The sequence below is a fragment of the Podarcis filfolensis genome (genome assembly GCF_964270895.1).
Source record: "Podarcis filfolensis genome assembly, chromosome: 6".
Classification (NCBI taxonomy): Eukaryota; Metazoa; Chordata; class Lepidosauria; order Squamata; family Lacertidae; genus Podarcis; species Podarcis filfolensis.
In genome coordinates, this window is record NC_139609.1 from 59,042,395 (window position 1) to 59,069,745 (window position 27,351).

The 27,351-nt window shown below is 42.3% G+C and overlaps 1 protein-coding gene and 1 long non-coding RNA gene across 5 annotated transcripts in view; one reads left to right on the forward strand and one right to left on the reverse strand.

The window, feature by feature from the left end:
• Nucleotides 1-3,474: 3,474 nt before the first annotated feature.
• On the reverse strand, nucleotides 3,475-11,970 carry LOC310764413. The gene is made up of 3 exons (XR_014549152.1): nucleotides 11,021-11,970; nucleotides 4,113-6,814; nucleotides 3,475-3,971 (listed from the first exon to the last, which is right to left on the reverse strand). It is a non-coding gene; the product is annotated as an uncharacterized lncRNA (long non-coding RNA).
• An 80-nt stretch (nucleotides 11,971-12,050) lies between these two features.
• TMCC2 (transmembrane and coiled-coil domain family 2) overlaps nucleotides 12,051-27,351 on the forward strand; it is a 96,929-nt gene continuing 81,628 nt past the window's right edge. Inside the window, exons 1-2 of one of the 4 annotated variants that reach the window (XM_083618243.1) lie at nucleotides 12,051-12,272; nucleotides 12,657-12,878. In XM_083618243.1, the coding sequence (XP_083474369.1) occupies nucleotides 12,690-12,878 (189 nt within the window). In that variant the 5' untranslated portion in view covers nucleotides 12,051-12,272; nucleotides 12,657-12,689. The remainder of the gene's footprint in view (nucleotides 12,273-12,656; nucleotides 12,879-27,351) is intronic. The other 3 variants (XM_083618228.1, XM_083618244.1, XM_083618239.1) reach the window with 3 other exon arrangements.

The following is a 27,351-nucleotide window of genomic DNA, read 5'->3' on the forward strand; positions in this document are numbered from 1 at the left end:
GGAGAATAAAAGGGGGGGGGGGAATCTGGATGTACATTTCCAAAATATAAGATAAATAACCAATAAAATAAAACCTGCATACAGCAACAGTGTCAAATGGCTTTAGATACCTATTAGGTCCATAAATTACCATATATTCAACACAAAAAAGGGACAGTTTGTTGACAAAGGACAGCTGGACATATAAAGGGCCCCATTACCTTCAGTAGTTTAGGGCCCCATCAAACATAAATCCACCCCGGACGGTGGGCTTGCAGGGTTGGCAATGCCTCCAATTAAATGCAAATGGCATATGGGGGCGGGGGGAGACACTGAATAGGAATGTTGAAAAAGTAACGTTTGAAGCCACAAGATACTGCTTTAGGGTGGTTTTAGAAACACTTCGCTTGTCACAGTAAATGCTAAAAAAACAAACAAACCTACAATCTAAGACCAGGGGTCAGCAAACTTTTTCAGCAGGGGACCGGTCCACTGTCTCTCAGACCTTGGGGGGGGCGGACTATATTTTGGGGGGGAAAGAATGAACAAATTCCTATGGCCCACAAATAACCCAGAGATGCATTTTAAATAAAAGGACACATTCCACTCATGTAAAAGCACACAGATTCCCGGACCGTCTGCGGGCACGATTTAGAAGGCAATTGGGCCAGATCCGGCCCCTGGGCCTTAGTTTGCCTACCCATGATCAAAGGAATTTGCCTCCATGAGGAGAACAAACCTTTCCGTGCAGAGCAAAGCTAACCATAATTGCTTGAAAGTATATCCTACTGAATTCAAAGGAGTTTACGCCCAGGTATGCGACATTAGGATTGCAGCAGTAACCTCCTTCCCTTTAGAGTTGCTCCTAGAAAGAGAAACAAGACATCTTGTGACATCTTGAAGAATAACATATTTGTTGTGACATGAGCTTTTGTGGGCTCTTTCATCTTTTGCTGCAACAGACTTAATACGACTTGTCTTCTAAAGTTGTCATTGTAAGGATGAGCCCGTTTATATTGAGACCCTACCTGCCCATGGATGGGGCGCAGGTGGCGCTGTGGGTTAAACCACAGAGCCTAGGACTTGCCAATGAGAAGGTCGGCGGTTCGAATCCCCGTGATGGGGTGAGCTCCTGTTGCTCGGTCCCAGCTCCTGCCCACCTAGCAGTTCGAAAGCACGTCAAAGTGCAAGTAGATAAATAGGTACCGCTCCGGCGGGAAGGTAAACAGCGTTTCCGTGCACTGCTCTGGTTCGCCAGAAGTGGCTTAGTCATGCTGGCCACATGAACCGGAAGCTGTACGCCAGCTCCCTCGGCCAATAAAGCGAGATGAGCGCCGCAACCCCAGAATTGGTCATGACTGGACCTAATGGTCAGGGGTCCCTTTACCTTTACCTTACCTGCCCATGGACTCTCTTGCCCGAGTGGTGCATGCTCTGGTTATCTCCTGCTTGGACTACTGCAATGCGCTCTATGTCACCTTTGAAGGTGACTCGGAAACTACAACTAATCCAGAATGTGGCAGCTAGGCTGGTGACCAGGAGCAGCTGCCAAAACCATATAATACCGGTCCTGAAAGACCTACATTGGCTCCCAGTACATTTCTAAACACAATTCAAAGTGTTGGTGCTGACCTTTAAAACCCTAAACAGCCCATACCTGAAGGAGCATCTCCACTCCCATTGTTCAGCCCGGACACTGAGATCCAGCACCGAGGGTCTTCTGGCGATTCCCACACTGAGAATTGAAGCTACAGTGAACCAGGCAGAGGGCCTTCTTGGTAATGGCACCCACCCTGTGGAGTGCCCTCCCATCAGATGTCAAGGAGATGAGTAACTATATAACCTTTAGGAGACATCTGAAGACAGCTCTGTATAGGCAAGCTTTTTAAGGTTTAATGTTTTGCTATGTTGTTACACACCACCCCAATATCCAAGTGGTAAGAGACTCCAGGGTTTCTTCCAACACTTGGGGCTCATTCACACTTACCTTGGCCCCATATTTCTAGGCACAGGTCCACATTTTCCCAATGTCTGAGCACTTCCCACCCCCGCCACTGTACCCAGGAAAACCAGCTCTTTAACACTAAATTGAAACAAAGTGCAATTCGGGTTTTCCATGGATAGCTGTTTGTTCTGATTCAGCAGTAAAGAGTGGGTTTTTGTGGGGAGGAAAGTCAGGGCAAAAAACAAACACAACAGTCAGACAGGGAGCTTTAAAGTACAGACCTGAGCCTAGAAAAGTAGAGCAAAGATAAGTGTGGACTGATTTCCTTGGAATGAAGGACATCAGAGACTGGTGGTTTTATTTACACATATATACAACTTGACCATGCGATGGAAGGGCTCACAGCCTTAACAACATAAAAGATATTTTGAAGTTTTGAATCCAGCACAGCCAAAATACATCTGTCTGCATCTCCTGGCATTCAGCCTTTGAGCTCTTGCTCTTTTGCACACACCTACGTAGCAGCTAGGTGAGGGGTTGGGGAAGGCCTACCCATCTGCTCTGTGGCACAGAGCAACTTCTTTGGTTAGGTTAAATTGTGGTACTTAACTGGCCAGCCAACGCCATTACCTTGACAAAGGAACTGGCTTGGAAAGCTTCTCCTTATCCAGTCAATCCTCACAGATACAGGATCGTCAGTTCTGGAAGAGGACCCAGGGTTCCATCCAAACTGACCCCTGCCCAAACTCATAACAATACTAACCTTCATTTAATGTGGAGAGTTATTTTTCTGTTTGCCTGGGGATCTGTGTAATGTGGTGGGCTTGAATGTTCTATCTCCAAAGTTCTTACAGCAAAATACTTCTTACATTTTAAAGCTTATAATTAGGGATCAACCGGAAAAGAGTTTTCTGTAACAAACTGAGCCTGACCAATTACAGGGAATTCTTACCTGTAGTCCTTAAATAATTTCATTGCTATACTTGATAATTCATATTATTAATTATCTGAAACATTTTGGAAAGCTACTTAAAATAAGGTTACCAGACGTCCCCGTTTCCTGGGGAAAGTCCCCGGATTTACAGATCAGTCCCCATACAAAATCCATTGAACTTGAAAAGTGTCCCTGGATTCATTGGAAAAAAAACCTGGTAACCTTAACTTAAAAGCTATTATAAAAAGTTTACTATAGTAATGAATAGCTCTCAGAATGATTTCTTACTTCCTGCATTTAGACCTGGATAAAATCCAAAAAGCACTTCAAGTATGAGAAAAGGAAAATGCAAACATTCAGTTATCTCAAAATATAAAACTGAATGTCTGGAGAGTCCTGCAATGTAAATAGATACTCTAGTTATAAGTAATTGATTCATGGCAAATCACAACATAATTCTCAAAATTCATAGACTAATAAGGAACCCATCTCCTTTGTTTAATTAGAGCAATTGCTTTCAGCAGTCCTAGATGACAGATGCAGACAAATTCCATACAATTCTCCCCTTTATGTTTGTGGAAAAAATGCTACAGAGGATCCCATATTTTTCAACTCTTTTATTTTTAGAAGTCGACATGTATGTCACTTTATATGAAGTTGTTCTGATTTGCAAAACAACTTTGAAACAGAAATGCAGTACAGCAAACAGCTGTATTTCTTACCATGTTACAAAAAAACAAAAAGCAAATATTTTTATATGCATGTGACAGATTATCGGGTAAAATTAATCCTTTTTGGATTCTTGTTCTCTGGACAAATTGATTTATACTGGATGTAAAAATGAAAATAAATTGTAACTGGAATTTTGTAATCTGGAAACATCTCCCCCCCCCTTTTTTTTTTTTACTGGTATGCCTTTATTGGTTAATTGTATTTCAGTTAATGGCCAAACAAATAAACTTTGATTGATTGATGAGACAGATTTAACCTCCAAATGATTTAAGTTCTTTGATTCTCCCTTCAAAGGCTGAAGTAGCTAGGAACATGATGCTTCTTGTAAATTGCTATTTAAAGAAAAATGAAGAAAAATCCACATATTAGTTAAACCAGATCCTTTCCAGTGGCGTAGCGTGGGGGGTGCAAGGGGGGCTGGCCGCAACATCTGGGGGTTAGGGTTAGGGGGTGCAAATCCACGGGTTAAGGGGTGCAAATTACTTGCCTTGCCCCGGGTGCTGACAACCCACGCTATGCCACTGATCCTTTCTCATCCTTGCTGACCAAATGCATGCTTATTTGGAAGTTAGCTGGGTTCATATTTCAACAACTGTCTAGAAAAATGGAACAAACTGCAAGATGGAACTTGAAAAATCCTAACTGCCTTCACTATTAACACATGATGCACATACAGCACTAAGAGGCTTCCCCACTATCACATTTTTGATGAAAATCACAACACAATATAGGAGGGAAGGTAGATACAAAGGAAAATATCACATAAGAAGAGCTTTGCTGGATTGGACCGAAGGCTTATCTGTATAATCCAGCATCCTGAGTGCAGAAGCATTCTTCCTACTTGGGATTCCCAGCGATGATTATTCAGATTTCTCCTGATTTGTAGGAGAAATATGGATGTCAAGGGAAGAACAGGCTTTGCATAGCAAGGATTGTGAGATGGTACAAAACAATAAGACACATTATTCATTACATTTATCTCACCTCTGATCCTAGTGCTCAAATTCAGATTATTATAAACTGAACCTCATATTTCTCTGTGTTTTTATTTAAAAAGCAGCAATAGTAAAACTAATCACAGTCACTGAGACAAGCTTTGTGAAAAAATGCAACATTATTAAACCGAGGGATCCCCGTGAATATGCATTCTGGATAATTTGGTTTATAAAAGCAATATTATCTGCCTAGACACATACCCATCTTCTGGGTAGAGGATGTGGCTCTTCACATTTCCCATACAATAAAAAATGACCTCCTTTATTCCTGCTCCTTTTTTAATGACCTTCAGTGCCCTTTGGCCATTATGATCTCACATGAGCTGAAAGGATGATTTGTGCAAAAATTACCCACACCATTAAATTGGATTTTTGTGTGACAGCTCAAGTTTTCTTATTTCCTGCAGGGAATTTAGAGGCAACGTCTTATTTCTCCCAGTCATAAGTCATAAGATCATCTCAACTCATTGGCTCAAATGCTGCAACCAATTCACAGAAACAAAGCCCAACCCTATGTATGTTTACTCAGAAGTAAGGCACACTGATTTCAGCAGGATCACAGCTTAATGCACCATAATGTACTTCTTGTGCATGATGCACAACTGAATCATTTGAACGTGTAGAGGCATGTTCTCAGAAGTTCTTTTTAAAAAGAACAGAAATTGGACTATTCGTCTATGGATGTGTTTTTCTGCTTGTTGAAGAAATGGTAAGCAGGTTGTGCAGGGAGCTGGTTACTGGATGAATATACAACCCAACACTGAGCATGTACATCACCAATTTTGCAATTTATCTATATTGCTGTTTGGTGTGACACGGTACCCAATACATAAAAATTAATGGAAGAGAGATCTAGTCACAACTGTGAGCTATGAAATCTCAAAATCACTTTTGTGTTTCAAAGGCAATATACCTCTGAATAGTAGGAGTGGGTGTGTGGAAACCATGGATAAGAGCTGTTGCCCCTGTTCCTTGTGTCTGGGCTTCCCAGAAGGATCTGTTGGAAAAAGGATGCTGCACTAGGTCACATCTGGCAGAAATATTATATTCTTATGATGTACTGAATCCTGCTTATTGAAATGATAGCTTCTTGGTATTCATTTTCACCAGGTCACTGTGTGAGCCAGAAGCGGTAAGGCCTCAAGGGGAATCCACTATTACTTTTGTCCTTCTCTTCTGTTGGATTGTAGAGGTTCAAGCCCCCATTTTCTTTCTAAGCAAGAAGATGGAAACTGCCATCTCACTATTGCAGCACACTCAGCTTGCATAGCCAGGGTTGGTCCGGGTCCCCGGCTCTTAATCTCCAAATGCTATGTACAGAACAAAGATCCAGTCATTGTCATCTCAGTTATTTCAGGGTTGTCGTCCTGAGACAACAACCACTGACTACACAGGCATGGAATTCATTGAGCCTTTCTTACGTCAATAGATGTCTTTATGGCAGCAGATGCCCTGCCACCCTGCACACACCAGAGATAAACCAGAGATTGCTTAGGTGTTTACTAAATCCTAGAGGAAAGTGAGATAAGCTATTGGACAATGATCTTGCCAGAGGTTGTGGACTTTCTTTCAGCTTGTTCTAGTTTTCTGATTCACTCTGTAAACATGTTTAGAACCACTAGGGGTGATGTGAGTTCAGGGGTTAGTAGCCCAGAATATGGGACACTGGTGGCACTGTGGTCTAAACAACTGAGCATCTTGAGCTTGCCAATCGGAAGGTCGGTGGTTCGAATCCCCACAACAGGGTGAGCTCCCGTTGCTCAGTCCCAGCTCCTGCCAACCTAGCAGTTCAAAAGCATGCCAAAAAGTGCAAGTAGGTAAATAGGTACCGCTCCAGCAGGAAGGTAAACTGTGTTTCTGTGCGCTGCTCTGGTTTCGGTGTTCCGTTGTGCCAGAAGCGGCTTAGTCATGCTGGCCACATGACCCAGAAAAATTGTCTGCGGACAAACGCCGGCTCCCTCGACCTGTAAAGCGAGATGAGCACCGCAACCCCAGAGTTGTCTGCGACTGGACTTAACTGTCAGGGGTCCTTTACCTTTACAGTACCTTTAGCCCAGGATTACTGGATGTGTTGGTGACTGGTTGGAAACCCAGGATAATTGATCTTATGTTGCTTTTGCTACCTTCTTCATATGCTCTCACCTGTAGCTGTAGTTTCTATCAGCCTTTCAGCCATTGCTCATTGCCAGCCCATCCCCCTCATCAGGCTTCTTGTGCCCCTGGGAATCCCTGTGGCAAGATGTTGAAAAATGAACAAACAAAAAAAAGACCTGCATATTAGTGCATGCTCATTATGAGAGTATGGTCCATTTAAGCATTCGTTTAGCATGGTGATAGCTCTCAGAGGCAAAGGAAGTAGAACTTCTTCCAGCAGATGACAATAAGGCTGTGGGCACGCTATACCTTTAAAGCACATTCTTTCTCTCAAAGCATGCTGGGCACTGTAATTTGTTAAGAGTGGCTGGGAATTGTAACTCTGTGGGAAGTAAACTACCCTGTCCAGAATTTTTTGAGGGGAAGAATATGTTTTGAATGTGCTTTGAATGTACAGTTTTTACACAGCCTTTAAGAAATATCAGTATTTTGTTTCCTTTGCGTTCCCATTTAAGTTACTTGGTATAAATACTCTCAGTAAGAGGCACTTATTGTTCAATGCTTTTTATCATATTGTTTGTGAAGCCTCTACATTATAATCTAAAAGCACATTTTTTTTCTCTGAGACCTAAAGAGCTGACAATGGGTAGAATTTTGCCTCAGTCTGGAAAGCTATCAAAAGAAGGTACTGAATAAAACCATTTAAAACGCAACACAAGTTAAGAACACTTGGGCCCATTGATTTAAGATTTAAATCCAAAACACATTTAGTAGTAATTCCTATTGAACTCAGAGGGACTTATCTCCGAGTAAGTATGCTTAAGATTTCACTGTATACCAGTAAGTGCTTAACTCTCTGTTGAATTGAGAGCTCTTGTTTGGACCTCAGAGTGTTTCACCCAAGGGCATGCATGGTTTGGAGCTGTTTAGCTAAGACTCCTTAGGTACGTGTCCTCTTGAAAACAGACATGCTTGCAATCCCTAGACTCTCTTGGTGGCAGATGTGTCTCATTTGCCCATCTGTTCCTCCTGTTAAATTTATGGCATGTAGGAAAGGAATCCAACTGGATATTGTTTGCATACCCACAGGGTTTCCCAAACTTGGGTCTCCAACTGTTGTTGGACTACAACTCCCATCATCCTTAGCTCGCCAGACCAATGGTCAGGGATGATGGGAATTGTAGCCCCAAAACAGCTGGAGACACAAGTTTAGGAAACCCTGCTACAGTATAGGGAACGAATTTGGCAGTTCCCAAATGATTACATAATATAAACTTAAGAAACACTATCTGTGTGACTTTTCTTTCTCCTTCCCTGAATCTTTATATGTATGGAGATTGAAAGAAAATCGGTATGCCGGAATAGAAGAGGGATCTAAATGGGTTTTACCTACTGGGACAGCTGCATGATCTGAGAGAGAACGTTCTGTTGAGTGATATTGCCCTCAGATGTATTTGGTCATAGGGCTGGGAGAGGGTAAAATCACATTCTATAACACCCTACCTCTTCCCCATAGCTGATCATTTAGACTAATAACAGCTAGTTAATCCTCAGTGGGGCACCTTAGATCAGTTTTATGGGATATGAAAATAGTTTATCACTGGCAAACATGGATGTAGGTGAGGTCAAGCACTCCAGAAAAACAAAACAGGAGGCCAGGTATTATCGACACTTGCCTGTACAATTGCCCTAGATTTTTCCTGTATAACAAAATCAATGCTAAGGAGCTCCAAGCAGGAGCCTTTTGTATTAAATTTAATGAAGTGAATGTCCCCAAGGCCCTTTCATAGGAGGTTATCTCTGTCAACCTGGTAAAGTACCCTGCTGTCTCAATGCCTTAAATTTAAAAGTGAATTATGCAGCAGGCACATAAAGGCTTCAGCCTTCATGCAGACTAATGAATATGCTTATAAAGCTATATTAGAGCTATGCATGTAAAAATAACTCTTTACAGAAATAGTCAAGCCAATGAGACCACCTACTAGAACACATCTGTTCTGTGCTGACATAACTTGCACTACTCAGAAACAGGAAATGCTTTAAAATAAGATGAGAGGAGCTTATGTATCCATCACGGTTCATTTTCATCAGAGCTCTTTCCTTCGGATGAAACAGGTCATTCTGTGGTCTGTTGAAGCAGTTTTCTCAGTGAATCAATCAATTTATGTGAAAGCACTGAAACCTCATATTATGGCCACAGGATGATATGAAGCCCTTAATTAGTTTTCCCCCGATCAAATTGCTGCCAAAAGCTCTTGGACTTCCACTTCAGGGGAACAATAAGTAAGATAAGCTGAGAATTTCCCAGCTGATATGACTGACGCTCCTGCTGAAGCCCTGGCCGACTGCTGGAACATTTGGGTGGCTCAGGCCATTGATATGATCGCTGCTAAGCACCCTCTCCTGCTTCATGGAGCCCATTTGGCTCCCTGATATACTCCAGAGCTTAGACAAGGAAACAAGCTAGAAGATGGCTTAAATGTGAGTGGAGGAAGACTAGTCGAGTGCAACAAAATGCTGGTGAGGACTCATCATTGGGCCTACGTAGTGGCTGTGAAGGCACCAAAGAATATATTCTCCATTGCATTGTCATTGTGCCAACTGAGTTGTAAAATGTTTTACTCTGTCTCTGCTGCTTTTATGTCATTTTTACTGATATATTTTTAATTATTTTATTTTAATATATTGCATTTTGCACACTGCCTAGGCAATTATATTGATGGGCAGCCAAATACAATCTAATAATAATGATAATAAAAATACATCTTTTAATTGCAAAATGTTTTGCTACCCCATCCAGACATTCCTCCCTTTATCTCTTTTGATTCTCTTCTGAAACAGCCTGCTTCTCCTTGGTGTGTGGTGAGACCAGCCCTGATTGAATCACTTTACAGTGATGGCCGTTCACAGACCAATTAAATTTGTTTCAATGACTTTCACGGGACTAAGATGGCTTATATCAAAGCAGTCTGATTTAAATTATTTATGCACCAGGTTTTTGTGTGTGGTTGGTTCTGTGGAGCCAATATGGCACAGTACCATTGAAAAATAAATAAAAATAAATACATGCACATATTTACAGAACTAGGATCCCATGGATTTAGCATTTAATGGTTTTCATGGTGAAGGTTTGGATCTTCTGAAAACATTAGCAGTCTATCTACCTGTATGGACTACAATAAGGGTGGAAGTCTCACATACGCAGATCAGAGGTAGCCAGACATTCTGATGCAGGGATGGCCAGAGTGACTGCACTGGGCAGAGCCATAGATGTATTGTATTTGATTAGCGAGTGTGACAAGTCCATCCTGCTATTTTTCTTTTCGGTTACAATCCTATAATAAATGTCTATTTTTCCAAACCTTGGATAAGTAAGTTTACACTAACACATTTGACTTTGCAGTGGTCAAAATGCCACTATATTTGGTCAAAATGGCTGTTTTCAGTGTAGCGTTAGTATTGAACTACTACAGTGGTGTGGTGACCTGAACAGCTAATTATGCAATCACATACCATGGTGGGTCACAACTCTGCAAGGAAATGGCATTTATTGCCAATGCCACATCATAAATGCCCTTCACCCCAGTTCTGCACAGTGGCTCATCACATAATCAAGGCTGTGGTTCTCAAGCCACCTACTCTAAACTTACTTCACTGAATTATATTGCATTTTTCTAGAATGTGTAGTTTAGCACAGCAGCCCATAGGGCTTAAACAAGATTAAAAAGATAGTGTGGGAGTACTAGACTTGGTCTTCTGTTCTGGTCATCATCAGCCTCAAACGATAGTCTGAAGTTATTGATTATAGCATGCTACCGTTTTCTGCCTGGACCACAAAGCTTGTGAGCATTTTAAAAGGCAGACCTATAGTTATAGCAATTCACAAATTTAGGGTCAGCAAAGGTTATCATCATTCTTAGGAGCAGAACAAGACTGCCTGGTACCCAAGGATTTTGTTGCCAAAGCAGCAAATGCCTCTGTCATCACTGGATTCAGATGTGGCCTTTGATGTCCTACAAATGTATCACAATATGCAAATGGAGTATCATTGTGTTTCAAATTATATACACCAACAAACACCGATATATGTCAAAAAACAAAGAGGCAAATGAAAGGGTAACATAATTCCAAGAGGATGTTACTTACAGACAGAACACTGAGTCACATATTGCTGACAGTGGCCACCTGCTTTCTTATTTTAGGCCTCCTTTGCATATGACATTTTTCTTTTAGGATTGTATAGGCTGGATCAAAGACAAAGTGGGAGATTGTAGGAAGTACATCATAGAGAGGCTACAATACATCACAGACTGCCCAGCTTTTAAAGAAAGGAATATCCACCCTTGTCCACTAGTGGGAGGAAACCCATGTATGCTGCCTTGAGCTTCTTGTTGGTGGGGGTGAGCACAGGGTACAAATAAGATTTTCCCCCTTTTCCTTTTGGAAAGGCCAAATATTGTGTGGTTTTGACAAAGTCTGGGGACGAGTCTCTGTTCTGCACAGATTCTGGTACATCGCAGTCTGACAGAGAAAGAGAGAGATGTCGAAAGCGGCAGCCTCCAGACAAAATGAAAGAGTGCGAGTTAGAGGCCTGTGTAAGGCTGAAAAACAAGTTTAGCAAATAGGCTCCCATCCTTTCCTAAAGGAGGAAAAGACGAAGAAGAAAAGAAAGGGGGAAGAAAGAGAAAATACTTGGAATCTGTGTGTCCTCGGGAATCGAAAACATCGATGATGTCTGCGTATCAGAAAGGCACAGACACAACAGCAACGGGAATAATGGCAATTGTAATAATAATAATAATAGTAGGAAGGAAATCAAGTTGATGAAGCTGCAGCGTAGTCCTTGGGCGGAACCTGCTGACGGATTAAAGGCAAAACCAGCCCCCGGTCAGGAGCGAGGTGGTGGGAGGAGTTCCCATGGCAATGGGAGAGGTGGCGCTTCTCCTCCTCCTGATGCATCACGGAGACCGTTCGCCACGTTCCCACAAGCAGCGCCAGGCGGGGGTCCTCCGAGGAGTCCCTACGCACGGCGGAAGCGCCTCGCCAATACAGCCACCGGCTCCCCCCCCCCCCGCTCCCCCCAGTCTCCGCAACGCTGCGAGGACGCCGGCTGCCTGCACTGCAAAGCCGCAGCCCTGTGCAGCACCATTCCCCCATCGACAGCTCCCGGGAAGCGGGCGGGGGCCGGCACGGGGGCGAGGCGGGGAAAGCGGAGGGGCACCGGCCAACCAAGCCTGGAAAGTGCCCGGCGGGGTCTGCCTCCTGCCGCTCTCCAGATCAGGCTCGGGCTCTGATTGGCCCGGCCCGGCTGTCAGTCAGACTATCAAGCCGGCTGGCTTAGATGGGTGGGTTAGGCTGAGGGATTTGCTCTTGAGCCTGGGCAGGAGCGGCGTAAAGTGGGTTCTCAGAGTGAGAGAGGGAGAGGGTGGGTCGGCCGGCGGCTGGCTGGCTGGCTGGGGAGATAGCAAGGCAGACAGAGAGCAGCTGTCCGGGACATTGAATGAAAGGGAGAAGACATGCACTCATCGGATGGGAATTTGCAGCCCTGCAAGGCGGCGCGGAGAGCCGAGGCGCTCGTTTGCTTTCCTAAACAGTGAGTAGCATTGCCAGGAGGGAGAGAAGGAGGGAGGGGGGTGAGTATCAATCCATGGCATCTGCACACGCACCCCATCAAATTCCAGCCACTGCCTTTTGCAGATGTGGCTGCAGCCAAAGTTTTAATTTGGGGGAGGGCGTAGTGGTGCTAGTGGTAATGGTGGTGGTTCCACTCCTGCTTCTACCCAATGCAGTGAGTTTGGATGGAGGCATCTTCTCCCCAGCTCCTCCCTATGGCCTGTCTGGCTCCCTGCATCTCACAGGTGAAATGAACTTCAGTCTTCAGTGGTGATCAAGCCTGTCTGGTCCTCTTCTCTCCTCTCTCTCTCCCCCCCCCTCCCCATCTCTTTCCCCATGTTTTTCATCTGTAAATGCTTTCAAGAAGCAGAAGGGCAAGCCCGACCTCTCACCCAGCATGAAGAGGTGCAAATCGGATGAGCTGCAGCAATCAGACGAAGACTCTGCTGGGGCTGAAGATGCCCCTGTCCTGTCCACCATGGATGCCAAGGCTGGGGATTCAGCTGCCGCCCTGTCAGATTTGGCTGCCTCCAATCCAAACCCTCCACCCCATCCTGTTACCCGGAGTAAGCCTCCAGATTTAAAGGTAAGCTTTGGTAGGTCTATCTCCCTTTTGAAAGAAAAAGAAAAGAAGGCATATTTTCATTTGTTTTGTTTTATTGCTGCTTGGAACGCACATTCCAGTTTCCAACTCATAGGCGTTTAAATTATTGACAGCTGCAAAAACATTACAGGTGCCGCATTTATGAGCTGTCTTTTTGAAGGCATGTCAGTCAACCCAATGTTTACCAAATGGTAACACTAGCCAACTTGCCTGGCAAGTTCCTGGTGTGAGAATTCCTTACACTCATATAAATAATACTGGTCCATTTTTAAGTCATCTTTCCATGTTCCTGTTATACAGATAATTTTTTTGTAGTGCATCCCAGCACTGGTGCAGACAGCGTTGATTCAATCAGATTCAATGATTTTTTTGAACACCTGTGTTGCATAATCATTTTTATTATAAATGCATTTGGACTCCAGGCCTAGAAGTGAGTCCTGTCAAATTCAGTTGGACTTACTCTTTGGTTGACATATTGTGCTCTTAATAGTATCTAGCACATTTGATCGCGCTCTTAATAGTATCTAGTTTCAGATTTTGCCCAGTGGCTGTTCCATAAGAACTATGACTTACTGTTATTTGTTCTCTCTGTGTGTCAATTTATGCCCAGTTGTATGTCTTTGGCATAATACCGTGAGGTATCGTAACATCCAATAGCATAACAGGGACATTTCACATGTTTATTTCTTTGCCAAAATGGTTCAGGCATGCAGCTTCGTCTCAGGCTTGCTAGAGGCCAAGTGTGAATGTCAGGAAATTGTTCATTCTGTTGTAATGGTTGTATCTTGTTCTTTGGTTTCTCCCAAACCTTTAATATTGTACGTGGTCACAGGTAGGATGCTGGATCTTAATGGGCCATTGGGGTGAACCAACGCTTATATGTATCCATTGCACGATACAATTCAAAGCTTCCTTTTCTCTTACAATGTAGCCATGTAAGTCTTTATGTGGTTGCAAAATGCATCTGAAGAAATCTTTATCAGTGATAAAATAGAACTTTTATACACAGCTATGACACAGACACATTATGCAAAATAGCTCTTCTGAGCAGTACTATGCGTTAAGGGTTGTGTGATGAGTATAATCTGTATGAATGGTTTATTGGCTTGCGGTTCAGGATTTTCCCAGCATTCACAGCTGCCTCCTCGTGTGTGTGCTGTTGAGTCACTTTGCTTCTGTAAAAATAGAGTGATATTTATTAACCTATTTGGTAAAGCAGTTTTAAGTGTATAGACAAAGAGTGCAAAAGGTTACACTCAAGTGGAAGTTCTAATACTATGTTTTTGTAGACTTCTAATAGTGATTTAGTCACCTTTGGAAAGTGAGACTCCCTTCCAGATGACCAAGCAGGAAAAATACATTTATATAGTGGAAGGAAATTGTTCAATTGTTCCTGTTGCTTTTTGATTTTGTCACTATTATGTCACAATGTTAGGCAACCTTCACCAGCCAGGTTACCTGCAAGTATTTTGGACTACCTATGTTGACAGGTGTTTATGAGAGTTGTAGTCCAAAACATCTGGAAGGCATCAATGAAGGCTTGTAATATCTGTGGACTTTTTTCTAAAATTGCATGGCAGCAAGCTCCTTTTCACTTGACCTCAACAGGAGATCCTTGCTGCTGTTCTAATAGAAATAATTCTGCAGAGGCAGCTTGGAAGGCAATAGGAAGAACTGCTTATTTATTTAGTGATCAAATGTTTAATAGAAAAAGTAGTCTTCAAGTTGTTCACTTATAACTTTCAAAAATCAACAGAAATGCATATAAATATACAACAATTGAATAGAACTTTTAAGTAGCTGACTAAAACTATATCTCATAGGTAAAACTAAACTGTGCATAAAAAGTAGAAAGTTGCAAAATTAGGTAAGAAAGTCCAGGAAAGTTTGGGTAAACATATTTGTATTTAAAAAACGTTTAAAACTAGTTGCTGCTGCCTCTGGAGAAAGTGTGAGTGCGACCACTGAGAAAACCCTCTTCCATGTTGTCACCAGGTGACAATTTGCTGGTTGTAGAACAACCAGCAGGGTTTCCTTGGAGACGCTTAAATTTTGACTTGGTCTGTACCAGGGAAAACAGTTTGCTAAGCCCACTGATCCCAAATCATTTAGGGCTTTAAAATGTCAACAGCAAAATCAGGAACCTGGCTTGGTAGCTAATAGCCAGCCAGTGCAGACATTGCATCGCTGTTGTAACATGTGCAGAGGTGAATTCCCCCTTGAGCATTCTAGCAGCCACATTTTGCACTAGCTGCAGCTTCCAAATTGGATGCAGGGGTAGAACACCTGCTTTGAGTGCAGAAAGCACCTGGCTCAGTTCCTTGCACCTGCAGTTAAAAGGATCAAGCAGCAGGTAATGGGAAAGGCCTCTCTCCCTGAGACCCTAGAGAGCCAGTGCCAGCCAGAGCTGTGGACGGGAGGGGCAAATAGATTGACCTGTATAATGTCAGCCATGCTTAATATACAACCACACTTACCATAGTTTGCATCAGTGTAATTCGCCTTGTGTTAGCCTGATCAGTAGAGGCCTCTCTTACTATTCAGGCTGCAGCAACTGAAGCAATTTGGCTACAGTGGGTCTTTGTTGAGCACGCTGAAGCAGGACTTAGTGCCCTGAACATAACCTGTTGAATACACAGTAGTAACCCATTGCAGCAGCCACTAAGGAGATCAGCAAGGAATGTTCATCTCCTCTGATAGGATTAAACACATTTACAGTCAGAAAATGGCCCCTGCTCACTCCCCTGGGATGCTTTTTCTTTGGCTGTACTAAGACCAGAGAGCAAGAGCATCCACAGGTGATGGAATATATAGATTAGAGTGCGCTGCTGTAGAGGAGGCTATTTAGCAAGTTCCACTGCAGACCTTTTATTGCTTCTTGGAATGGGAGAGGCACAAATGGCATTTTAGGGAGTATCAGGAAATTTCAAATAGTGGTGTGCTAGACATAATGTACTAGGAATAGCAGTGGCATCAAAGAAAAACAAAAGGAACAATTTCCTTCCAATTCCAGTATTTAACTGGAACACGGAACAAACTATGACCAGAAGGGAAATGGAATGCTAATTATTTATTATCCCTTTTTCTTGAAAAGAACAAGATAAGAGACCAAAATGGGTGTGTTTTTTCAGAAACCCATTATATGCTAATGCATGAAAAAATGTTCTCTTCCATTGATAACATAATGGTCAGTAATAACAATTAGCACTTAGCAATAATTGCACTTAGTATGTGTGGTGTTTTCCTTTTCCTTTCTTTTTTTTGCCATGCGTTGCAAAAATGAAGAAGCATCTGGGTTCTCCATTTTATAGTATGAAACAATAATGTAGTGAAGCAGGAAACACAGATGGCTGTAACTCATTGTCTTCAGAAGAACTGTGTTAGTTTACACAAGCTAAAAAGTAGAGCTGCATTACCAAAAGCGTAGCCGTTCACAACCCAGGCCCGATTTTTAACATCAGGGTAGCCAATCTATTAATGACTGAATATTGATTATATTTGATTTTGCAATTTTTCATAATTTCATGGTTTGAATGCCTGATGGAACTAAAAAGGGATGCTGTTTGCATTTTTATTTCAAGCAAACATAAAACAATAAACAAGCAATATATTTTACAATACAGAGCAGAGTAAAAAAATCAAAGACATATGTAAATATAATAATAATAAATAATAAACTTTTATTTGTATCCCGCCCTCCCTGGCTGAGACTGGGGTTATATGTCATAACCACATACTTGAATACACTGGAAGAATGGGTTGGTTATATTCTGTTTTGTTTGTATAAGAGATAGAACCATATTGTATTGTGAAAAAATGCATCATGTGTGCTTTGTCCTCTGGCTACCTTAAATTTGTGTTACTCCTCACCCCCCAATAGGGTTAAGTGTCATACTTTACTATACAAAAATGAAAGATTGCATAAATTAAAAGTTTTCCAAAATGTAATACTGGTAGCAGAGGACCTACCAAGAATTGTGTGATGAGTTCCTGATTTGTAATATTTAAAAACATTTTAGAAAGGTAGCTATGGAGATAATGGGACCAGCTGATCAGTAATGAGAACAATTTCAGCAAAACCTGTCATCCCCCAAACTGCCCCCAAATTTGGGATAGTTCCACCACAGGTGTTGATAGGAGCCTATAATTCCACACCCCTTCTAACACAGAGGGGACAAATCTTGCACACAAAAGAGAACTGTCTTGACATTTTGGAACTCTGTCTTTTGATATCAGGCAAGTACCTTCACTGTATTTTCTTTGGCGCCTGCTGAAAACATTCTTGTTTAGACAACCCTACCCAGATGCTCACAAAGTTGTAAATTTTAATCTGTTTATGATTTTAACTATTTGTATGTTTTAAAGTATTGTTAAAAAGTTTTTTGTTTTATTTTATCTTTTTGTATACTTTGTTGAGGTTTTGGTTTACAGCCAAGTGGTGTTTGAAGTTTATGAAATAAATAAATTAAGTACCAGCCGTGGACCAACTTCAAATACAGCTTCCTAGTTTGTACAGATAAGGACTTGAAGGTACCGATAGCTTTGGACTAGTTTTTCTTCCAAATTTCATGATTGATTACCATATCCTAATTCTGCTCTCACCAAGTTTATTGAGCCAGATTGCACTTAAATGAAGCCAGGGGCGTACTTTGGTATTTCACTTTTCAGCGGCGCCCTGTGTGAGGCCAAAATTCAGTGCTCCCCCCACCCACCTTCTGTTTTGCTCAGTTCACTGTGTCAGAGTTGCAACCCCGTGCAGTGCGCCATAGGCTTGGCAGTGGAACCAGTAGTGCTGCCCTAAAACCTCCGGAGGAAGCTTCAAGCAAGATATTGTATATAGTTGAAATGAATCCTTGAACCAAACCAAAAATAGACGTTATAAAGCAGCCAGTTATCACTTGTAGTCTCCTTTCTATAGCTCCGAGAGCAGACAAATGCAAAATGACTTTTTAACACTTTATTCTCTCCTATGTTAATACAACTCTTATAATTGATACTTCACTAAGTATTAAGCACAGAACTTATTCCAATAATCTAACACCTTGAGCAAATAGTTGGTATACTATCCCAGCACAGCATCAATCCTAGTAATTGGTTGATAAACCAGTTAGTAGGTAGGAATATTACCAAGGCAGGAGTTACAGTGCTTGGATTAGATGTAATCCCTTTTTACATGTGTGATATGTGTATCCTAAAGATTTATCACTGGACCTTTGTATGATTTTTCTCAGAATTACTCTCCTGGGCAGATATCATCATCATCATCATCGAATTTGTATATAAATTTGAAGTTTCCGAACTTGAGATATTGAAAAACTACTGCCCAGTTGTGAATGTTCCTTTCTTAGGCAGGGTAATAGAGAGGATGGTGAATGGCCAGCTGAATGTATATCTGTATGAAGCCAATCATCTGGACTCATTTCCATCTAGTTTGAGGCTTGAATTTGATACTGAAACAGCCTTGGTTGGCCTTATTGATTAACTTTATTGAGAGGCAGGAGGAATGCTACCCTGTTGATTCTCCTAGACCAGCTTGGTGACTTTTAATACCATTCATTATGGTATCCATCTGGAGGGGCTCAGTTGATTGGGACATTGGGCGGGGGGTGGGCAAGTTTCGGTGGTTTGACTCCTACCTTCAAGACTTCAACCAGAGGGTGCATTGTGGGACTTCTGCTCTGTCCCTCTGTGTCCCACAGGGTTCCGTCTAGTTGCCCATGTTATTTATCATCTATTTCAGGGGTTCTCAAACCACAGCCCATAGATCACCAGTGGTCCAAGAGCTTCACTCAGGTGGTCCATGTCTGTAGATTTGTGGTTGAAGATGGGAGAGAGCACATCCATTACACTGAATATCCATATTGGTTTTTAATTAATTCAAACCATAATACAATATAAGAAATAAAAGAAGCAATAAGAATACACTTAAAAACCATGCAGCATTTAGCATGGTGGATTATAAATGCTATCACAGGCAGAAAAATTGTTAAGTGGTTATTCTGCATCTTTCATGTGGTCTGTGGGGGGGCGGAGTTTGGGAACCACTTGGATCAGAATAGGTAACAGTGGGAAAGAATGGAAAGAAGTCTGACACATGGCTGTTAAACACTTTATAACAGGGATGGTGAAACTATGCTTCTCCAGATGTTGTTCAGCTCCAATCAGCCAGAATAGCCAAAGGTCAATGATGATGGTGATTGTATTCCAGCAACATTTGGAGGCCCATAAGTTCCCCATCCCTGTTTTATAACTCACAATGATGAGAGTGAACAAGTAAGTCTGCATTCCTACTTTCTGCCGCAAGATGTAGCTTGCATTTTGAGATGCGTGTGCTGCAGAAGTGGACAGGACTGACAAGTTTCCCTCCATGCAGCCAGCTCCAGCGGGTGGTAGGATCAGGCATTTGCCAAAAGCTCATGACCAGCAAAGCACTTAAAATCCACATGTCAGCATTCAAGAGACGCATAGGTCTGCTTTCAGCGTATTAAACTTTGCACTGGAAAGCAGAAGCATGGGACTATTCATGCATCCATTTTCTCCAAAAGTGGAATCCCACGGAGGCTCATTCATACAACTCCTTTTGTTAAATTCTGCCCAGGGTGCCCTTTTAACTGACATATCGGGAACTGAACCTGGACCTTCATTCATAGATCTCTCTATTTCAGCATTGTATCAATAGCTCCACATTCACCTCCTTGGTTAAAGCTGGGTTTGATCTGTTAATTTAATAACAAAGGTGCTGTTGCAAAAATATGCACCCTCTTTGTTGCAAAACATTCAGACTTTAATTGTTCTGCTGGATCCTTAGCAGGAAAGAATCTGTTCTCCTGTGATTGGGGAGGAGAGAGTGCAGGATTGCGTACATACCTTTATCCAAATAAAAGTTCAAATCATCTGACAATGAGCAAGCCTTTTAGAGCAGAAGTGGACTAGGAAAAAGTCCTGGCAAGACACAACAGCAGATGGATGACCTAATTCTGCCTAAGATTGGATGGGCAGCAGTTATAAGCTCAGCAACAGGATGCCTGAGTTCATAATAAATTCAGTGTCATAAATAAATGCACACCCCTTCACTTTACTAAAGGGAGAATTGAAATTCCTATGGAGGATTGGTTTCTAACTGCTGGCCAAGCTTTTACTGATCTGCTATCAATATGATTTTTTGGCAATCTTCTCCCAGATGTAGTGAAATATCCCAATTTTTCCCAGTAGCATCTTCCAGAGATTAAAAACACATTGCTAATAGCAGGCCACAAGTTCATTTGGGATTTCTGCAACTAAAAATATGCACCTTGCAGAATCCTTAGAGTGCAGAGCTGGGCATGAAGCATTGAGTGATTCCACAAAGTAAACCTTTGTTGCCAAATTGAGGCAAGGTGCTTCTAGAAAGCAAACAAATATTCCCATTTTTACATGCCTGCTAATTTTGCTAGGGGTGGGGATAGTTTAAAGAAAAGATGGAGGACGTTTTTCCTATGAAGGTCCATTAACTCATTGGAAAAGGCAACCAGGAGTTGGAACTGCAGGTGGGCACACATCTGATGGAGAGTGGAGCGGCAGCCAAAAGTAGTAGAAGTGCACAATGTTGCATCACTCTCTCTGTTATCCCTTGATCTTCCTCTGTGTCACCCCATCTCTCTCTGCTTCCTCACCCCCTTCCATTACTCTGAAGAGCTGGATGATGCTGTGGGTTGCATGATGTTTGGTTGTGGATTTCCTGAAGTTTGGTTGTGGGCTGCAGGCTCCCTACCACACTATGCTGACATAGCAGCCCCTGTGTCTCTGTAACCTTGTGTTTCCTTCTGTTATGGTCCTCCTTCCTCTTGGCTGCTGCCCAGTGGCAGTGACTGTCTTAATTTTCATAGGAAGCTGCCTTATAGCAGGCCAGACTGTCCATCAATCCAACCCAGCACTGTCTCCTCTGGCCACCAGCATCATTCCCCCAGCATCTCACACCAGAGCCTTTCTTGCCACCTGCTATCTGATCTGCTTGAATAGGAAATGCCAGAGGTTGTACATGGGACCTTCTGTAGTAGCAGCTGGTGGGGTGGCACAGGTTGGGACCCAATGCTCTCCTCACTTCCAATGGTCATAAACAGGGAGACTGGTTCCCTACCTCTGCCTTAGGCAGTCACTGCCCAAACTCTAGCACACCAACCATCACTGTATTTTTTCTTTATAAAGATTTAGTGCAGTCTTCTGAGTGAAAACTTAGTAAATGACAGCCTTGGGTCTCATTTTTCTTTTTCTTGTGTTAACAGGCATTCTGTCTTTGTAATAAATGAAGACCTGAATGTTTTAAGCTAGCAGATTTTTTTGGTGTGTTTTGGGTGTATTCTTCTCTTGCACATTTTGCTGAGTGTAACAGAATATAATTTAGTCCTTGGTGAAGTGAAAGTCAGGCTCCTTCCAAGCCCAGAGTGAGAACAGCGTTGCTTTCCTTATCTAAGCGTGACTCTGCATAGGTCCTGTTCTTTTACATAACTATGAATGTTTTGCATTGTAAGGTGCTGTCATAATTCTTTGCAAGCTGAGCGCTTAAACTTTGTACTGGGAAAATCTCCCCTGCAGTTAAATCATGGGCTCAGACAACTCTCCAGCATAGTAGCAGTATAGCTGTTCATCCGGTTTCCTGACACTGTTGAGGTGGGAACTGAGAGCCACATTAGACAGGATGCTAAATGCACCATTAGCAAGTCCCATTGGTACCAATGGAAGCTTTTTTCTGGGCCTAATAGAAGCATTGGCGAGCGGGGGTGGGATTTTTGTTGGGATGGCGGTGAAGCAGGATGTCATGCTCCAGGAAGTACCCTCAGGTGCTAGGGTCCCAATTGCAGGAGATACGAACCTTCACCAAAGGACTCACCAATGAGGGCAGGGTTGCAGATGCAGTATGTTTCAAACACATTAAGCTCAAACACAGAAATTTAGTCTAGGTTCAAACATGACAGAATCATGCAAGAGTCCAATGTCAACATCACAGGAAGTTCAAGCAAGGTTCAACACTGCATAGTAGGAAGACTAGAATCAGGAACTAGGAGCCAAAGAACAAGGATCCACAAATGTGTTGTTGCTCCTTGGCCTGGAGCCAAAGCTTTTTAACATAATTACATATATAAGTATTTTGTTTTGCACCCCACAAGAAACCCAACTTCCATTTGGAAACAAAAGTAGCAGGTTTCTAGTCCTCTTGTTGCAGCAATAAACATTATAAACCAGATGGTAAAAACTAAAATGCTGAAGGGCTTGCAGTGGACTAAAAGGGAACTCAATCATTATACATTTTCAGTTTCGACAAAGATTTTGCAGAAGCTGACTTAACCTTTTTCACATTTGAGTGGTTTGATTTTGAAATAGAATGTTGCAGAAATGCAGTCTTTTCACCATCTGCAATTTGGCATCTGCCATGTTGGTTAAAATAATGTGCAGGTTATGTTAAGTAACAGCAGTCCATCAACTTGCAAATATATTGTGAATTTGGCACAAATGTGCGAACAAATTTCCTAACCTTGCTTTGTGAAAATAGGTGATCTCCTTTCCCTGCTCTGCTGTGCACTTCAAAACCTGAAGGGATAGCAAAGGAAAATCATCCCCAGAATGGTACTTGGATAGCTCTAAATTAAAATGCAGTATTGAATACCTATAGTTAACTGTGTTCAGCTCAGTTTTAAAACCATTTACTGTCTTTGTCTCTGGCACCATTCTGGAGAGACTGTTTCAGGGTTCGACGTCTCTGAAGATTAGAAGCCTACTTCTGTCAGGAGACATTAACGTCTCGCCTTGTGGGATAGCTGGAGTGGGTGGATGTGACATTTGCCCTTTTTTACCCGTGAAGATTAGTATGTCCAGTGTCAGAGCTCTTGCATAGTATGCTTGAAATGTGTGTCCTGCGGGAGAATAAGCTATTGCCTTTCAGTCTTAGAAGGTCATTGTCAAGGTGAGCCAAGTCCCCTACGGGTTACCTGAATATATTTGCTGTCAGGCAGCATGAACAGTACCAGCTTGGGCTCTGGAATGACATGATTAGTGATCGCCCTGTAAAATCATTTATCAGCCACTGTCTGGTTTGCTACTGTGGGTTTCAGTCCTTTTCTTGCATGCTCAAACATTTGGTGCATGGAGTGTTGTGCTCTATAACTTATGCTAAATGTTAACTTTATCATTATGCTGCCCTTATGATAACACAGTGTTTGTAAGTGGACCCTTTGCAACACTTCATGCTTGCTGGCAACTCTTTCTTCTTGCCTCCTGCACTTGTTGTGGTGCTCACACAGAATTGTGCCATAATCACGATTATGATACTGTGTTGTACCGGGTGCTAGTTTGATGGTCTTTTATATTCATGTTATGGTTTAATATTTTACTACACCCTGCCTTGGGATCACTTACGTGAGATCACGTGGGCAAAAATTACATTTCATAAATAATCCTTAAACAATACTTTGCTAAACCTGTATGTGGGATTTCGAGACATGTAAATGTTCAGTGATGTTTAATAACCTTTCAGGGGGAATAGCACATGGATCTTGAAGAACCAGTTTTTCCAAGTGGATTTGTGTGAGTTAAACAAGTAAATTAATTAGATATAAAGGTCACAATTCCTCAGGACTTCAGATGGCAGATGTGTGCAGTTTCTTTCATTTCTGTTTGAGGTGACATTTAAGGTGGATAAAAGAAGGCATGCGTGCGAGCACAGACACACGTACCGTTTCAGGTCACATTTGATTTTGCTTCAAGAACTGTGGCCAACCTCATACTGGTTATAAACTGTTCAGTTGGCCTGAAGTCTGGCTTAAAGAAAGAGAATCACTGCAGGGAGAGTGAGCAGGGACCCTGAAGTTCCCCATCTACAGTGAGCACATGGAGGGCCGACTGAGCAAGCACACAGGTCCTCTGCTCACAGTCTACCCCACTATGGTGAAATGTATTGCATTACTGTTTAAATTGTAGTGTTTGTTGCATCTAGGCATATAAATTAGCATACAGAAATTTTATTCAGATCTATGTCCTCTTTTTTGATTATTCATTTCTTCTTCTTTTTTTGGTGATGTATAAGTGATGTGTCCAAAGCAGGCACCAGCGTGTAGACTTCAAGCCAAATGGAGGAGTTATCCATTGGAAGCAATAACCAACAAGAGAACATACAAACTGGGATAGGCTTGCCATTCTTAGCTGGTGGTGCTACACATCCTTTTTCACATTGAATTACGTGGACAGTTGTGTGCATGTGTGCTTTCATGGTTCTGCAGCTTGCAGCTTATGGTGTGGTGCCTCTCTACCCTCCAGAGGAGATTTAGGTGAGATGTAGGGGGCGTGCAGCGGGAGGAGAAGGGGGGGAGCCCTGTTGTGAAGGCTAGAGCCCTTTCCCTGGCGGAATGGGTTTGCTGAATAAGATAATATTCTCAGATTGCATTTGTAACACAGATGAATCTGTGCCCTCTTCTGCAGCATAACTTCACTTTAGCTTCTGTCTGTCTGTCCTGGATTTGAGCAACAGTCATTCTATGTCAGCCATCTGCCATTTGCAAAGCAATTATTGGCTGATTCCAATGATAATAATTATAATAGTAATACTTCAACAGTGAGTGCCCAAATGACATCACCTGTGCACAAAAAGGAGGTCTCAGTAGGTTCAGGGGGGGAAACAAGGGAGCAACCCCCCCTCCCAAAGCCCAGTGAGAGTTTATCGTGTTCAGGGGGCACAGAATGCTAATGCTATCTGTTGGGGAGAGAGCCGGAAAACTCAGTTGTTGGTGTAATGGAGTATCCTGGAAGAAGATGAGGACATGGCTGGCTGGTTGGCTGGCTGGCACTTTGAACAGGAGCACTCCACAATGAAACATTTTGTGACAGGTCCCACTTGTGTTGACTAAGTTCCATTGGAAGCAGTGGGTCTTGAGTTAGTTGCAACTGTCACATTGGGTTCGGTGGGACTTATCTCGGACTCACGTTATCTACATTTTGGCCCAGTGTGGTATAGTGGTTAAAGTGCTGGACTAGAAGTTGGGAGACCAGGGTTCAAATCTCCACCCAGTCATGAAGCTTGCTGTGTGACTTTGGACCAACCACAATCTCTACCTCTATCTCTACTGATCTACTTCATAGGGTTGTTGTTGACATAAAAAAAGGGGGGAAAGGATTGCTTTGGGGTGAAAGATGGGTTATTAATTTAATAATAAACAAATATATATATATTTCATTTCTTTTCAACCAAGACTCTTGTTTGTACAGGAACAGCAAAGTGCTTTCACCTTTAAGTCATGGGAGAGGGGCTTACTGAAACACAGTAATTTTTTTGAACTGAAGGTTGTATCTATGGCCAGAATCTTTCTTTTGATGTGGTAATTATCCGGAACAAACACCACCACCACCATCTTTATCATTATTTACCAATGTCGGTTTCATGTCATACATACAGTATTTTGTTTGTCTGCCCCCCAGTGGTAAAAATCAGTATTCACTAGATTGGGTCAAATTCTGCCTTTTGAATTTTTCTGCTTTGCCATTATAATTATTTGCTGTTGTTACATGAGAGTGTACACACATAAACCATGAAATTGCTGCCATAAGATCACTTCACGGTGACTTTACCATGTCAAAAGTTATCATGAGTTTGGGCCTCAGTACCTTGAGAGCAAGCCCTGCAAGCTGTTCCAATAAAAACAGATTTAAATATGTACCTTGAAGTCCATTTTACAATTACAGTGATTGTTGTTGTTTAGTCGTTTAGTCGTGTCCGAATCTTCATGACCCCATGGACCAGAGCATACCAGGCACTCCTGTCTTCCACTGCCTCCCATAGTTTGGTCAAACTCAAACTTACAGTGATACCTCGGGTTAAGTACTTAATTCGTTCCGGAGGTCCGTCCTTAACCAGAAACTGTTCTTAACCTGAAGCACCACTTTAGCTAATGGGGCCTCCTGCCACTGCTGTGCCGCTGGAGCACGGTTTCTGTTCTCATCCTGAAGCAAAGTTCTTAACCCGAGGTACTATTTCTGGGTTAGTGGAGTCTGTAACCTGAAGCGTATGTAACCTGAAGCGTATGTATCCCGAGGTACCGCTGTATTATTTTTAATTAGGTCAGTTGTTTAGCCAGAACAATAAATTAGATTATCCAAAGGGATGGAAGGTTTAGGTGTCTGCTTCTACATATATGTAAAATATCTCTGTATATATGTGCAATATTCGGAAACAGACTTCTACACTTTTGTCACTAGCTGTGTGCATTGCTAATTTGTCTAAGATTTTCATTTGCATTGTTTGGAAAATGAGTCACGTTTCATGCTTTGAAGGCTGTTATTGACTCACTCAGGTTAAGATTGGCAAGTTAATACAACCATGATTGAATAGGATGCAGTTTTATTATATATCAAGGCTTGGGGTTAATTATATTAACACAAAAAGTGCTGTGCTGGATCAGGTCAAAAGCCTATCTAGTCCAGCCCTCTATTCTCACAGTGGCTAAACAGATGCCTCTGGGAGGCCCATAAGTAAGTTCTTTGTGCAATAGCACTCTTGCCACATGAGATTCAGAGGCATACTATCATTATCATGTCCTCCTTGTAATGTGTGGCATGTAATTATTGTTTTGAGGTTATGGGTGGTGGTTTTTATTTTATTTTAAATCATTGCTTTAATTAGGTTGTATCCAACAAAGTCATTGCACTCGCAAAGCAACTTTGGATCATGCAGTTGGACTCCTCTTACTCTCCTCCCCACTACTGCTCTAAATCTCTTCCATTCATGCAGTGACTGTATTAGATTCAACCAATGGTATTGCACTTTTGTATGTTCTGGCGAAGAGCAGGTCTTTTATTTATTGCTATACCTATTACATTTATATTCTCACTTTTACTTCAAGGAGCTTCAGGGTGATCATACATGACTTTCTTCCTCCCCATTTCATCCTTACAACCACCCTGTAAATTAAATTCTGCTGAGAGGCAATGACTGTCCCAAGGTCACCCAGTGAGCTTCGTGGTTGAGTGGGGATTTGAACCCTGGTCTCCCAGATCCTAGTCCAACACCTTAGCCACCACACCAGTGGAACCAATCGGCAGGTTCTGGTGCTGCTCTGCTGATCTCCCAGACCCTCTAGGTTCAGAAAGCAGTATGCCACTAAATATCAGTTGCTGGGAACGAACATCAGGGGAGGCCTGCTGCTTTCGTGGTCTACTTATCAGCTTCCGAGTAATAGTTAGCTGGCCACTTTGGGAAGCAGTAGAATGACCACGCATGCTTGTCAAACAAACAAACAAACAAAAACAGAGAGGAAGGAGATACTTCACCACATAGAAAGGAAAAAAGAGGTCACAGATCTGCATACAATCCCCTATCCTCATTTATATGTATGTGCAAATGTGGAAAAAATGGCCATCATTTAAACAGAAATACTATATATCTCAGGGTTGTGGGTTTGAGTCCCACGTTGGGCAAAAAGATTCTTGCATTGCA